The sequence below is a fragment of the Choristoneura fumiferana genome, chromosome 12 (assembly GCF_025370935.1).
Source record: "Choristoneura fumiferana chromosome 12, NRCan_CFum_1, whole genome shotgun sequence".
In the NCBI taxonomy this organism is placed as follows: Eukaryota; Metazoa; Arthropoda; class Insecta; order Lepidoptera; family Tortricidae; genus Choristoneura; species Choristoneura fumiferana.
The window spans coordinates 10682987-10698185 of NC_133483.1; the positions used below are offsets into that span (position 1 = coordinate 10682987).

Here is a 15199-nt window from a genome sequence, read left to right on the forward strand (position 1 = left end):
ATTTAAGCGTGAAGAGACACGTGTCGCCAGCAATGTAGGTAGAAATGGCGCAACGTTGCCGGACTTCGCTCGACAAAAAGTTCACAAGCGTGCAAAAAATTCAATGGTGTGTGTGAAGTTTGCAATCCGCACTGTGCCCGCGTAGGGTCTGCGGCCCGAGCCCTCTTAGTGCCGATTCACACCGGAATGGCAGCGGTGCGGCGAGCACTTTCAGTGTGAAATAATTTTAAACTTTATCTACATAATTAAAAGACCAGTAAAAACAGCCGTCCCCCCAGCCGCGCCCGCGCTCTCCTTGTCGGCGGTTCATTGTTTTAAGCGATACTGGTCTTTTAAGTATGTATATAATGTTTATAATTATTTCACACTGAAAGTGCTCGCCGCGCCGCTGCCGGCCATTGCCATACCGGTGTGAATCGGCCCTTATTGTATGAGGAGGCTTGTGCTCTACACACTACAGTGAGACGTATACAGGCCGCGGTGAAATAATGTCACCAGCCATTTATCCCGAAATAAATCCCTAGTTTAAAAACTTATCTTCAATTGTATTTGTAATGAAAACACGTCAATATTTTTTATATTTTATGTGTATTGATGCATTTTTTTTAGTCTTATTTATTACACTTATCAATTACAAAGGCTTTTCTTACAACATAATCCTCTTGCATACTAAAGTCCCTAATATTACCGCTAACATGTTGCCTTGCATACATATACTTCAAGTAGGTAGCATCAGCCAAGACAGTTCAAACAAAGAACAAAGTGGTAAACACATTAAGGCTGCGTTTCCACCAGAGATGTGCGAGGATCCTCGCGCCGCGCACCGCTCAGCTGTTTCCACTATAGCTGTGCTGTGAAATAGTAGATTGATAACCAAGGGTGGAAAGCGCCAATAGTTCGAGGGGAAATGGCTAATTTCCCCCCAGTTAGACACTCTACTTTTCATTTCGACTGTGAGGAAAGTAAAATACTACAAAAAAATGAGAATAATAATAAATTGAATTTACTTATATCCAACCTCCAACGGTACCTTTTCGACTGGCCACTTGCCACGGCCGACTATAAAAAAAATCGAGTTGATCACGACCAAGGAGCTTATATACAAACCTTTATTACTTATTTATATATTTCATCTCTTTCTTTCACATTTCACGAATGATGATGATGATGATGTTCGTGACGTAATAAAGATCAAATTTCTTGTTTGAAACGGATGTTCGGCGTTCAGCCTACAGTGTTTTATATAAGCTCCTTGGTCACGACGTGCATTAAGATAGCCATGCCGAAACGTGAAAAAAAAGTGTCATTGACGTAACTCAATTATCTTCGACTCCGTGGCTAATCTTTTTTTTTAATACTTTCCACCCTGAATATGAAAACGTAATTTTTCACCTGGCTATCTACCCATGAAAATTAAACTTTCTGTACAGGAGAGATGAAAAACACATTCCTCGCACATTACTGGTGGAAATGCAGCTTTAAAACCAAAACTTTGCTGTAATACAACCATCTTCTTCAATTAAACGACACTTTCTTCTTCACCTCGTCTGGCGTCAATCGCTTTGCTTGGACAGTTTTGTACACGGGAATCTCCTCCTTATTGGTTCCTTCGACTGCTTCAGGGGAGTTAGCATTGAGTTTGTTACCGCTGCTGGCAGACAGAAGGGCTATTTTACGGCGCAGGTCCCGCACTTGAGCGGCGCTAGCGAGTTGAGCTGCGCCTAGAGATAGTACTTCGGCGCGGAGACGCTCGCATTCGCATCTAGAAAAGAATAATGCAGTCATATTAGAAGATTCACTTCGGAATGAGAGATAATAAGCTGGAAACTCGTATACAGCTTCAATTTGGTGTCCTAAATGTGGTCTCAAAAGTCACATTTAATCTCGTGTCCGCGGTGTAAGTTATTCAAGGTCAAATGACAAAAAAGTCAGTTTTTCGCGATTATCTCGGTTTCTATAGCTCCAGTCCAATTTGGCAAATAAATTTATTCTTTCTTTTCTTTTTTCAGTGATGTTAACATTTGTTACAATATTGTAGAGCATAACATTTGGAACCAATATTGTGTTAAAAAAAATCCTATGTCCAACCGTTTTTGAGATAGAAGGCAGAGAGCCCGCAGCGCTCAGCCATACTGACTGATACAAGGTCAACCGTGAATCTCAGTGAATAAAACCTTGCATAAAGTTTTAAGTCATTAAAATACTTATAATTAACAACAAATAACTTATTTGTTTTTTTATTTAACTTGCAATGTTCGTATGTATGTATGTAAATATTTCAGAAAATACGTAGGTGAGGTTCTAAAATTTGCAAACCATTTTTCAACCACTTCCTGGTCTCCGATTGAGCTTAAATTTGGTGCACTTATGTATATTTGGTGACAATGCAAGATTATGGTACCATCAAGCTGATCTGATGATGGAGCCGGAAGGTGGGCACGGGATCTCAGTAACAAAACTACGTAGCCCCATCGAGTTTGGGCTCATTTGATTTGTTTTCACAAGTACTCTGGACCTAGATGATGTCCAGGATACTGATGATGGAGCCGGAAAGTGACCACAGGATCTCAGTAACAAAACGAAGTAGCCCCGTTAAGTTTGGGATCATTTGATTTGTCTTCACCAGTACTCTGGCCCTAGATGATGTCCAGGGTCCTGATGGTTGAGCTGGAAGATGGCCAAAGCATCTCAGCAACAAAACGTTTGATTTGTCTTCACAAGTAAAAACGTTAGTAGAAGCAAGAAACGAATAAACGGATAATTGGTGAAACGGAATGTGCAATGGTGTACCTAAACAAGTGCAGTTGCAACTGTATAAATAATGTAAATCGTGTAAATAATGTCAATGATGCAAATAAAATTAAAAATGCTTTAAGATAGGTCTCGAAAATTAGAAGAAAAAAAATGAAAACCATATCTAGACACGCGGCAGTTCAAGCTAACAGAAATGGCGAGCAGCACCGTGTGTAATTTTACCCGAACCATTGTGGAGCCACTTTTGACCCCTAGCAGTAAAAATACTCGATTCTATATCGTCGTAACTTAGACAGGTAAGGTCTAGAGATAGGTATATATAAATATAGTTTCAAAATGTAAAATCAATATAATTTTAAAAGCGTACCAGTAATACTGCATACTAAACCCGAATCACATGTAGTATATCATCGTTTTTATATTGTTTTCGTTTTTTTTCTTCTGATTTTTCAGTCTGTTTTGTCGTTATGTTACGAGTGGAAAATGTGATTGTGTGTACAATCAGAGTGACAGATAAACATATTGCGGCTCTTATATACTACATCAACCACGAAGAAAGCTTCTCCAAAACCAGTGAAGAGCAGCAATGGGGTAGACCTAGTGCCAGACAGTTCGCCAAAGAAAAGTACTCAAAAGGAAATTAAGTGTGATCCCTTGCCGTTAGATGTTTCTGAATTGAAGGGAGAAATGTAATTGACAAAGTTGAGATTAGTTTACAAATAGAAGATTGCGTTGAATGTCTAAAAAAAATTGAATTTTTAACGAGAAGAGTTTGAAGTCTCACTTTTAAAAGTGATAAGATAGAAATCAACCAAAGTCTAATAGAGTTTTATGACGCAAATGATGTAATGGAAGATGAGAAATTTTTTGAATGTTGTAAAACTATCGAACAGTGAAAATGCGCAAAGAGTGGTATACTGCCAGGAGATTAAGAAACTCGTCCAGTATGAATGTACATCATATAAAAGTGAGAAAATCAAATCAATTGATAGTTTGGTGCATAATATGCTGTTCCCGAAATAAATTGATTGTGAAGCTACTAATTATGGTAAACGTAATCAAAGTCATGCGCTACCACAATACCGAAAGGTTTACAACTGTCGTGTGATAACAGTTGGAGTAACTGTGAGCAAAATTCAGCCGTGGTTATGCACAAGCATAGACGGAGTTGTCATACACCATGGATGTATTAGAAAGCTGGTGGAATTTAAATGTCTGATATTTCGCCAGAAAAAAGCTATTGTGGACTTTGCCAGTAAAATTTGTAATGTGCAATATCTGGAATTCGTAAATGGTAACATAGTATTAAAGAAAAAACACTCCTATTACACACAAATCCAAATACAAATGTATGTCACTGGTATGACAATGTGCGATCTCATTGTTTATTCTGCAGTGGAAAACGGTATCGGTAGTTGCTCAGTAAGAGTAGATAGAGATGGAGTACCTATTTTACAAAAGATGTCATTTTGGAAAGTGAAGAATTTTATTTAAAAACATTATTTACCACATTTATATGCAACGATTGGTAACGAGGAACTGAATGAAAAGAATGATAATAAAAAGATTCTGCCAAAGTGTAGTTTTACTGGTAAGAACATAGTGTTAATCTATGAAAAAATTATAAACTTGAGTGATTAATGTTGTTTTGTTACATGTAATTAATAAGAGTAATGTTATTGTTCACATTATTTATAGTAAAACACTTAAAATAGTATTTATATTTAAGCTATTGTTGTGTTCTTAAATAAAACTAAATTGCGTTAAGGACTTTTTTATTTACATTCTATTCTTAGAATTACTATGAAAATGTAGGAAAAAATCCCAAAAAAACATAAGTACACTGGTTCGGTTTATTTATTAGAAAATATTGAGAACTGCAAATTTACCAATACACAGCAAATATGCAAAATATCATCAATATGGCAAAACAAGTTTTGAGGAATTTTATTTAATATTTGATAGTCTCAGCCGTTGCATTATTTTCTCGACATGAATCCTGACCCGAGCTATACTGTAAGTAGCATCTGTCTCATCTCTTGAAAATTCTGTATTATTCTTTAGAAAAAGTGGCATAACTTTCATCTAAATTTTTTTTTATTTGTGGGAATCCTTTGTCGGCCAAAACAATGTCTCCACTTTCTAAGTAATCAACTATTCCTGATTCAACTGTTATTTGCGAATCACTATTTCTTCCAGCGGCTACTTAAGACTTAAATGGACCTTTGCAGTAAAACCCTTTTTGCAATGTGAATAACAACCACACACGATTATCAACTGTAGATGGTATCTCTATTTGAAACTGTACAATCAATAATTACCAAGTGTTGGTGTAATTTGGATGAAAGCAGTCTGGCAATGTTCTTTGTACAACACTTATTAGGCCAAAACATCAAATTAGATGTTGGAGATGCTAATTCTCCAAGATACGAATAGAATATTCTTAAATGAGTGTTCTATGTACACTAAACAAAACACTCAGAGCTGAAAATGTCACACCTAGTTTCATTTTCATCAAAAAAATAAGAAGTCTATCTTCTTTGGCAACCATATACATGTGAGTCGTCCACTGTTCGTTTTAATAAAAACGAAAATTGTCAAAGGTAACAGCAGCAAGATCAATGAGTTCCTCGTCTTCGCTAATTGATCAGAACCCAGCAAAATATTTATTCTCTGTTATGGTTTATTTATTTATTTATTTTATTATGGTTGCTTGATGAGCGTAAATCTTTTCAATAGTATTACACCCTTGGTGTTTCGCCTTCTTATCACACTTAATATCTTTGAATTGCTTGATATTTCAGTTTGAACTTCAGAATCACATATTTCTTTGCCACTATATATATATCTATTACAAATGAATGTTTTTCCCTCATTTTCAGCATTCGAAAATATGTCAATTTGGCATTCTTTATCAATTTTTGGAGTATGAATATTTTCCATTATTTCAAATGTACTTGATTTGCAACGGATATTTATATTATCTGTATTTTTTTCTTTCTTGTTACTGCGTTCCATGTTTCGTTTGTATCTTGACATGGCTAAATTTGCACTAACCCTTGCAGAGGTAGATGTAGCACGAAATATTCTTGGTACGTAACTAGGACTGTCCTGTTCATCGGCTTTTTCGCCTCCAATGAAGTGCGCACTGCAGATCCTGTCATGTGACTTTGGGGACCAAGGCGATCCATCGGCACTGAAATAAAACAACAAATAAATAAGTTTTTGTAAAGCCGATTTTAGACTTGCAAGAAAAATATAGCGAGGCCGTAAAGCCAACGAGTTTGTAGTGGTCAATCGAGCGCCGCAATGTAATGCAACTTGCTCGATTTTTCTTGCAAGTCTAAACTCGGTTTAACGTGCTTCTTCCTACAACATATAAAATATAATAATAATATTAGAAATGTTACTTTATAGGTTAGCTTACTTTTTCCTCTTGACAGCGATTATCCATTCCATTCGTTGTTCTCGTTTCCAACTTGCTTGTGGAAATTTATAGAATTTGCAATCACTGTTTTTGCCATTATTCTTGCAGTTAACTACGCAGCAGGTTTCGTGACGCATATTTATTTATTTTTGCTTAAAATGCACGGATACGTAAATTTCACTAGTAAATAGTGACAGCTGGTTCGCAGAAAGTTACTTATTTGGCCACGGCGCGCGCTGCGATCGATTCGTGGTTCTCCCCCTCCTACTTCGCACCCAGCGAATATATCTTCATACTTTTTTGCTTAATTGACAAAAGATTTTTTTTTTACTTGGCTTGTGGTGTGTCCCACTCCCATTGCTGGGCAAAAGCCTCCCTTTTTTAACCGACTTCAAAAAAAGGAGGTTATCTATTCGGTTGTATTTTTTAATGTTTGTTATCTCAGAACAGAACTCCATCATTTATAAACTCCGTGATTTGAAAATTTTTTCGAGGAATGCCTTCAATTAGGTCCCATAAGCACCAAATCAGGATCTGATGATTGGATCCTAAGGAAATCGAGGGAACTCTTCAAATATTATAGGGACACCTATGGTAATTTGGATATATTTCGTAGTAACTCGTGCATTCGCTCTTGTAAATCATCATTTGGTGAAGTGGAACTGATGATGAAGACCAAATTTGACCAATGGAGCGACTAATCAATAACAAGTACTTCATGGGTTGAATTGCAATTAGTTCAACACAGTTGCTAAGCAATTTAAGCTCATCATAATGCATGGCTCAGCACCAGGACTCCTCAATAATGAACGACTCTGCATCGGAAAAAGCAATTTTCCGTAAAAGGTGACGATCAGTTGACATTAAACTATTGTATCTTAGATCTTTTACATTAACAAACGTGAAAAAAAAATTATAACAAAAAATTGAACCAACTACAAAAAACCATTAACCTCACCTACATACTATACGAGTATATTGGGCTTCAATCACTCCTGCTCACTCGTGCTGAGGCACCGATTTCAGACTGGTAGAAAATTATTATAATGGTTTTTTGTAGTCGGTTTAATTTTTTGTTATAAAATTTTTGCTTCCACCCATCCCTACTTTTGGCCGAATCTTGCGTGTGGCTGGAAACGGTCCAAACCGTCCCACCATCACCTCCTAGGTCTACCTCTGCTCCAGTGCCCAGCACAGAGAACCCAATCGGTGATAACTTTGACCCATCGATCCGGATGCATACGGCAGACGTATCCCGCCCGGTCCCATTTTAATTTGGCGGTCTTCATCCCCGCATCGACAATTTGAGTTCTGGAGCGCAGAGCGCAGATCAGTGTTTCTGATTCTATCAGATCTACGAACACCTAAAATGCTGCGATCCATAGCTCACTGGCAAACCTTGAGTCTGGACTTCTGTGCCTCAATCAACGACCAGGTCTGAGCGCCGTAGGTTAGGATGGGCAGGATACACATATCGACGAGCTTGCGCTTCAGGGTTAAGGGCAAAGAAAAAATATGTGTCCTATATTTTTTGTTAAACTAAGTATTCAGCTTTGAATTTGGGTATAGATTTTGTTGTCTGTAGGTTTGTGTACTCTTTTCAGCTAGTACTTTTGCTACTACATACTTGAGGTGGTCGAGCACGGCGGGCAGCCAGCCGGGCGCTGGCGAGCCCGGCGCGGGCAGCTTACTGAACCAGCGCGCCAGCTCACGCCGCTGCCGCTCGCTCAGAGCCTCCAGCTGCGATATGCGCTCCTCGTAGCTCTCTGTGATAAAACGTTATACTTCACAATGTAATGTAACTATCATTATCATCAAAATAAATATAAATTAAAATTAATCACAATAATTTAAATACTGAAACATAAGTCGGGGTTTTCGGTGCGGGAATGATTTCAGGAAGAGTAGAGATAAACAGAGAGGTTAGTCTGAAAAAAAAAACATATTATGCCTAATGAATAACTCTGCGAAATGTATCCATTAAAAATGTAAAACCTAAAAATATTTTACGTATTTGTTTTAGGCCTCACTAAAATTCTATTCAAATCTTACTCATAACACTTCTGATTAAGAAATGGATACAATTTCTCTTACCGCATAAGGACCTAAGCTAGCTGACGCATTTTGCACCAGGTGGGTGGACGCCTATTGAAAAATAATATAAGCAGCGCTAACTGCACGCGTGGTGTGCGACGGATGTTACCTGTTCTCGCGCCCGCAGGCGTGCGCCAGCTCCGTGCACCCGCGTCAGCTAGCGTAGACTCTAATAGTATTTACATTGTCTAAGTACTCAGATCATTAAGTGTTTACCTATGAGTTCTCTATCGTAATGCGCAGCTGCACCAGCCTGCTGCTCCCAGACGGTTTGTTTCTCATGCAGCAATGCTTCCACTTCTGACTGCTTGTTGGCCAAATCCCTTCGCAGCTAAAACAATTTAACAATACATAAGTACCGCAATCTTTTCTTTCTAGTCAAGACTGTGCGCATGAGCTTAAACAGCAGATGATAGGCCCCTGCTTAAGCTTGTACTATTTGTCATTACATAAGATATCGCAAAATTGTCTAAAATATTTGAGCACATGGTATGGATGTTTGGACTGTATTGTATAACCTTGTAAAGGTTGTTTTATCTGAATTTTAGAGCCAAATAAATAACTCCTTACCCTGGCATTGGTCTGCTTCATGTGAATGAGATTCTTGGCCATTTCTTGCCTTTTGTCCTCAACCTCTGCAAATATGGAGTTGCCTTTAGCAGCTGGAATTTAAACGAAAATATTTTAATATAAATTATTAATTCATAAACATCAAATAACATTACATCAAAAACTGTCACACTGAGTTATAAGATTGTCACTATATTGAAAAAATCTTGTACTTATCTGAAATCAATACATCAACAAAATAGACCCTTGAAATAATGGTCATAAAGTTCACTGAGAAAAATTATCGATTTAGAGGTTCAAAGGTAAAAGTAGTACAATATGTTTCCACTCAGATTTGATATCCTTAGCTACAATTCCAAGTCCAAAGCTACAAAGCAAAATTATTGGAGCCAGAGACTTGAAATTTAGTAAACATATTTGTAGAGGATCATAATTGTGCACTAAGAAGGGAATATTCGAAATTTTCAAGCCTTGGAGAACTAACAAATTTTCAACAACAACAAAAATGAAGCACAATGCTTGTTACCCGCATTACTGTACATAAAATCAGGTAAATGGGGGAGGCCTATGCTCAACAGTAAACATCTTACAGCTGATATGATGACGATGATGCTTGTGATAATGGTAATTATCATTATGCTATTATCACAGAAAATTAATTATCTTGGTAATGATAATTATCCCAAGCAAGATAGAGTACAAGTTATGAACGTACCATGTTCAGGTCCCTGTGAGTCAGTACACTGGTGCAGCATAGCCCGTGCCTCAGCCAGGTCAGCAAGCGCAGCGGCCTCCCGCTCCGTCGCAGCACGCACCTCTTCGCGCCGCGCCTCGGCAGTCTCCCGCATCTGACCCATCTCAGATGCCAGCTCCTCAGAACGCATCTTCCATGACAGTATTTCTTGTTTAGTTTCTTCTAGAGCTACCTGAATTAGAAGAAAGAAATTAATTGATTGATTCTCTCCATATCTCAGAGGTAACAGAAACTGCAACAAACTACACTGATGATGATGATGTGATTATCCCTGTTATCCCTCACTAGACAAACTTCAGAAGAGTACAGATTAAAAACCTTGTCTTACCTTTGCCGCTGCTGCATCAGCCAAGGCCGCTGACAGAGCTGCCCGAGCTTCATCAAGCTCTCCAGTATCAGGTTCAGGTGATTTCCTTTCGTCTTTAAAAGCATTATCCTCTTTCAAACGACGAATTTCTGCATTTAATTGCTTTAACTCCTTCGCATGAGCCTCAACAAGCTCTGTACGCTCTTCGCGCAATGCTGAAATGTCCTCTTGCAGTTTCGTAAAACGAGAATTCAGCTCGGTTCTTTTACGCGCTTCTTCTGCTTGGTGAGACTCTAGTTCGGCTGTTAAATACCTTTGTACATCTAAAGCAGTATTGTAGTTCCTTGTGGCTTCATGAAGCTCTTGTTTTGTTGCGTCAAAATTACTGGATAAATTGTCGAATTGCTTCTTGAGAGAGTAATATTTTTCGGCAAGGTCCCCGTTCGATATGTCCGCGATTTCGGTGCATGATGTTTTGTTACTGATGGTAGAATAATCCATAGTCACTAAATATATAAAAGACAACTATTCTTACTTTACAGAACAATAAAACAACCAAAATATAATTGAACCACCTGTTTGCTTTTGTGGCCTATTATTATTTTGAATGGAAACGGTAAATTTCAAGTTGAAAACTTTGACAGTTGATAAGCAGTGTTGCTAGTTACATTTAAAAACAAACACTAATTTTAAGCGGTTTAAATTGTAGCTTGGTTGCGCTCAATCCATCGTCGCTTTGACTTCGAATTTTGACATTTGACGTGTTGTGACAGAAAAACACACATCATAACGTCATCCGAGCCCGAGTCCGACTATTTTTATTGGGATTGGGGCGGAGAGAAAAGAAAATAAATTTGTTAGCAATAAAACTTCAGAAATAATGTCGTCGCCTCCACCAACAAAACCTCCGAGAGGGGTGAAACAAGGGAAAGAAACTGTAACTAAGTTTATTTCATTTGTACTTTACTACAAAAACTCAATTTATTTTATCTCAATTTTTTCTTACAGAGTGGGCTTCTTATGTCGGTTATTCGTACTTTATCGGCGAGTGAGACAAATGAACAACGGGAGAAAGAGCGGGCTAAATTGGAGAAAGAGTACAAGAAGAGCGATGCGCGACTGGACGAATTAGTTGCTGCTCATGCCCAAGAAATCATGGAAGTTATGCAAGTATGTTCTTTGTGGTAATAGAATTAAACACATTTTCAGCCTTGTTGAGAAATCAGGACTTTATCAAGAGAACTTGCAGAATTTGAAGGGCCCCCAAGATTAGAGGCCTGGAGCGGAACACCCTTTCCTCCCTACTGTTAGTCTGCCACTGCTACCACCATATCATCGAACTTCAATGTTAAATGTCATATATAATAAGCATTACACAATACACTTTTAACTGTGCACTAAAGGACCATACAAATTAATAAAAAACAATTTTTAATTGTAGAAAAATTAAAATGGATATATGGTAAAAAAGTGGCTGCACTAAAATTATAACAAAACTAAAAATATTATGGTTCAATTTTATAAAAATGAATGCCAGCAACAAAAAGATGTCAATCAAACTTGACTCTTTTCAGCCGACTGGTACTGTTTTGCTCTTATTGCATAGATATTGCTGACCCTTAAAAATAAAAAAATCCTGTTTATTCCCATTAAGCCTGTTAGTTCCAGTTTCTTTTTCTTCTGAGAATTGAGCCTCACCTAGAGTGAATGCTCTTCCATCTTCTTACAGTTCCAGTTACAGTTCTCAGTCATAGGTAGTGCTGTTCCAGTCAGTACCAGTGATTTTACCCATTAATGGTGTTGTAGAAATTTAGCAAAGTGGGTGACGCGCTGTCAGAGTGGGGCACGCGCACGGAGGCGGCGGCGGGGCGGCTGGCGGCGTGCCGCGGGCTGCTGCGCGTGCGCCGCGACGAGCTGCGCCGGCTGTGGCGGGACGCGCGCGCGCACCACCATGCGCTCAACATGCTTACTGACATGTGAGTCTTACTGTTACTGTAGTAGACATAGGGCCTGTTTCACCACCTGTAAGTGTCAGTTAACTGATATTCTAGTGACAAAGGCCCATATTCTTTCATCTTCTAGTGTTAGCTCTCAGAGCCAACATCTGACAAAGCCATTTGCATTTACCAATTTTTTAATATGTCCCTTGCATAGGGAAAATGAGCGAGCACCCATGAGGCTGACATGATCACCTGGAGTGTTCAAAGCTTCAACAAAAAAAAAGAGAAAAAAATAAATAAAATAAAATAAAATCTAGTGTGCGAAATCATTGAACTATTAAATAACTAGTGTTTACCTGCGGCTTTGCACACGTAAATCATTAGATCCAGCAGCTGAATTGAAATTTTTTTTTTTTTATTCAACTAGATGTAAAACGAGCAAGTGGGTCTCTTTATGGTAAGAGATCATCACCGCCCATAAGCATCTGCAACACCAGGGGTATTGCAGATAGATGCTTTGCCAACCTAGAGGCCTAAGATGGGATACCTCAAGTGCCAGTAATTTCACCGGGTGTGTGTGTGTGTGTGAGGTATGGTGTACTAGTGTTTACCCGGGGCTTCGCACACGTAAATCATTAGGTCCAGCAGCTGAATTAAAATTTCGGGATTTTTAAAAATTAAATAAAAATCGAAGTTTTCATTGACATTACATTAAAAACAATCATGTCAAATTTCATGACTAAGCCCAGCGGTTGTTATTACGAGATTTTATTCCTATCCCGTGGGAATATCGGAATAAAGAGTAGCCTATGTTTTATTGCAGATATCCAGCTATCTGCATACCAAATTTCATCCAAATCCCTCCAGCTGTTTCAGCGTGAAGGAGTAGATAACAAACATACTCACACACTCACTCAGTCACAAACTTTCGCATTTATAATATTAGTAGGATTGGTGCGCGCGACGAAAACATAAATAACGACATATGTATGGTACTTTAACTAGATTATAATGTATAGCATAATTTTTGTTTAATTTTTTTTTCATCCACCATCAAACTTTTTGCTTTGATCTCTTGTGAATAATATGATAAATAATGAGAAAAGCAGCAGTTGCCCGTTGCCGACGTAAAATGTCCATAGTTGCTGCTGCGCACAAAATTAACACTCGTTGACGGATCGGCTGCGTCGCGCATTCAATGCGCAGCTTCAAACTAACATGCATACGCTAAGGTTCTCTTTGTACTGCTGATCTTTAAGATATTAAATAAAAATGTCTTATATTTTAATGAGACTTAAGTAGGTAAACCAAATGTGACTACGTCAGCGTCACGGGGAGCCACAGAACTAAATTAATAGTACATTGTGTCTTAAGGGCGGTAAATAAGGAATTACGAACGAGAGGACTTCGGGCTTTAATGAGTCGATGTTCGTAATTCTAGTACCGCCCGTGCGACATACAATGTTTTTCTTCACATTTGCGAGTGAAATTGTATATTTGTAAAAGAAAAGCTATTTTTTTTTTAAATTGCCGATACTGCTGACTACCCTCTTGGCAGCGCCAGGTCCCCGCCGCCCTCCCCCTCCTCAGCATGTGCATGGCGTGCGTGTGCAGCGCGCGCACGGAGCAGCAGCACGCCATGCAGTAACAAACTCATTTACCAACCTTGGGCTTCATGACATGAAAATTAGTACGGGCAATGACTCATTTACCGACCACGGGTTTCATGACAAGCACATTAAGGTCGAGGGTTTTATTTGGGGGGGTTGCAACCAAGGTAGCCTGCATGTTACGACACTGTTTACGAGCAAGTGTGATGAAAAAATGTATTGTTTTGTGTCAGTGAACGCGTAGTGGTGTCGGAGCGCGACATCCGCGAGTGCCTAGCGGCGGGGCGCGTGCTGGCGTGCGCGACCACGCTGCGCGCCGCCACCGACACGGCCACCTCCACGCTGTCGCACGTGCACGCGCTCAACACCACCCGCTTACATCTAGAGGTATGGTGTACTCATACATCCGTACCTGAGAAGCATAACACTCCAAGGACCACTTTAAAAAGTAGCACTTGCAGTGTTATGCTTCTCAGGTACGGATATTATTCTCCCTTTGGAAGTGGCCACTCGTGTAGCCTTGCGGTCTGAAAACATCAAGTTTCAAGCATCAAAATAACATACAAGTTGATGTCATTAATTGTTGAAAAATTGCATTTTAGTTACACATCCTAAAGTAGACATACCAATTTCATAAAATTTCATATACAAGGTTGAGTCAGATATCACACTCATCGTCAGGTGCATAAAAATCGGCAAAGAAATCATCATCATCATGTCAGCCGAAAGACGTCCACTGCTGGACATAGGCCTCCCCCAAGGCTCTCCACTCAGACCGGTCTTGTGCTTTCCGCATCCACCGCGATCCCGCGATCTTAACCAAGTCGTCGCTCCATCTTGTTGGAGGCCTACCGACAGCTCGTCTCCCGGTCCGCGGACGCCATTCGAGAACCTTCTGACCCCATCGGCCATCAGTCCTGCAAGCAATGTGCCCCGCCCACTGCCACTTTAGTTTCGCAATTCTTCGGGCTATGTCGGTAACCTTAGTTCTACTGCGGATATCATCATAAAGCAAAGAAACAAATTAACATTATTTTCTTATGTGTCTAATGGTTCTATTCTATGCTTTGTCACAGGGCAAGAAACGCGAACTGGTAGACGTGATTTTACGGCGTCTGAGTGCAGCGGTGTACGGCGAGACAGCGCCTCTGTCGCGCCGCGTCTCCGCCCGCCGCCGCACCGCACTGCTGCTCGCTGGTACATTTCCATTGCCGAAGACTTCTAACGAACTTTCCTTGTCTTCTGTCATAGTGTTTAATGTAACATCTTATAATGTATGGCCAGTGTTCAGAACACCAATATCTCAAAATAAATACAATTTCAAACAAACTAAGACTGAGAATGTATCATGTGCCATCATCATTATCAGCCTATAACAGTCCACAGCTGGATAGCTCGACGCATCCAGCTTCTACCAGCAGCCTTTCGCAGATCGTGACTCCACCTGGCTGGAGGGCGTAGGTACTACACTACGTTTGCCGAAATGCGGTCTCCACCGGTTTCTTGTATAACTCCAGTGATCAAAACACCAAGTATGGGTTATTTTATGAAAAAAGTAAAATAAAGTCATCATTTACAGAGCTGACGAAGAGCGAGGAGGTAACGGACGCTTATCTCCAGGACATCACTCCGGAGTTCGAAGCCTCGCTCAGCGAAGAAGACAAGACGTTTGAGACCACTGTCATGATATCTTTGGAAGCGCTGGGTGTTCTAGATCAGCTGAAGGAAGCCACTGAGGTGGGT

At 39.5% G+C, this 15199-nt stretch overlaps 2 protein-coding genes, 1 long non-coding RNA gene and 1 pseudogene across 3 annotated transcripts in view; 2 read left to right on the forward strand and 2 right to left on the reverse strand.

Annotated features, from left to right (window-relative positions):
* Positions 1–568: 568 nt before the first annotated feature.
* Spindly (spindle apparatus coiled-coil protein 1 spindly) lies at positions 569–10506 on the reverse strand. The gene is made up of 6 exons (XM_074095256.1): positions 9928–10506; positions 9561–9771; positions 8846–8937; positions 8492–8606; positions 7809–7947; positions 569–1762 (listed from the first exon to the last, which is right to left on the reverse strand). The coding sequence occupies exons 1-6, from the start codon at positions 10405–10407 to the stop codon at positions 1516–1518; spliced, it is 1284 nt and encodes a 427-aa protein (XP_073951357.1). The 5' UTR covers positions 10408–10506; the 3' UTR covers positions 569–1515.
* LOC141433287 (uncharacterized) lies at positions 3558–4312 on the forward strand (annotated as a pseudogene).
* On the reverse strand, positions 4518–6665 carry LOC141433290 (uncharacterized). The gene is made up of 2 exons (XR_012451921.1): positions 6182–6665; positions 4518–5950 (listed from the first exon to the last, which is right to left on the reverse strand). It is a non-coding gene; the product is annotated as an uncharacterized lncRNA (long non-coding RNA).
* A 109-nt stretch (positions 10507–10615) lies between the features above and the next one.
* Sec8 (exocyst complex component secretory 8) overlaps positions 10616–15199 on the forward strand; it is a 15410-nt gene continuing 10826 nt past the window's right edge. Inside the window, 6 exon segments of the mRNA XM_074095778.1 lie at positions 10616–10843; positions 10915–11076; positions 11713–11882; positions 13690–13843; positions 14533–14653; positions 15036–15193. Of these exon segments, the coding sequence (XP_073951879.1) occupies positions 10787–10843; positions 10915–11076; positions 11713–11882; positions 13690–13843; positions 14533–14653; positions 15036–15193 (822 nt within the window). The 5' untranslated portion in view covers positions 10616–10786.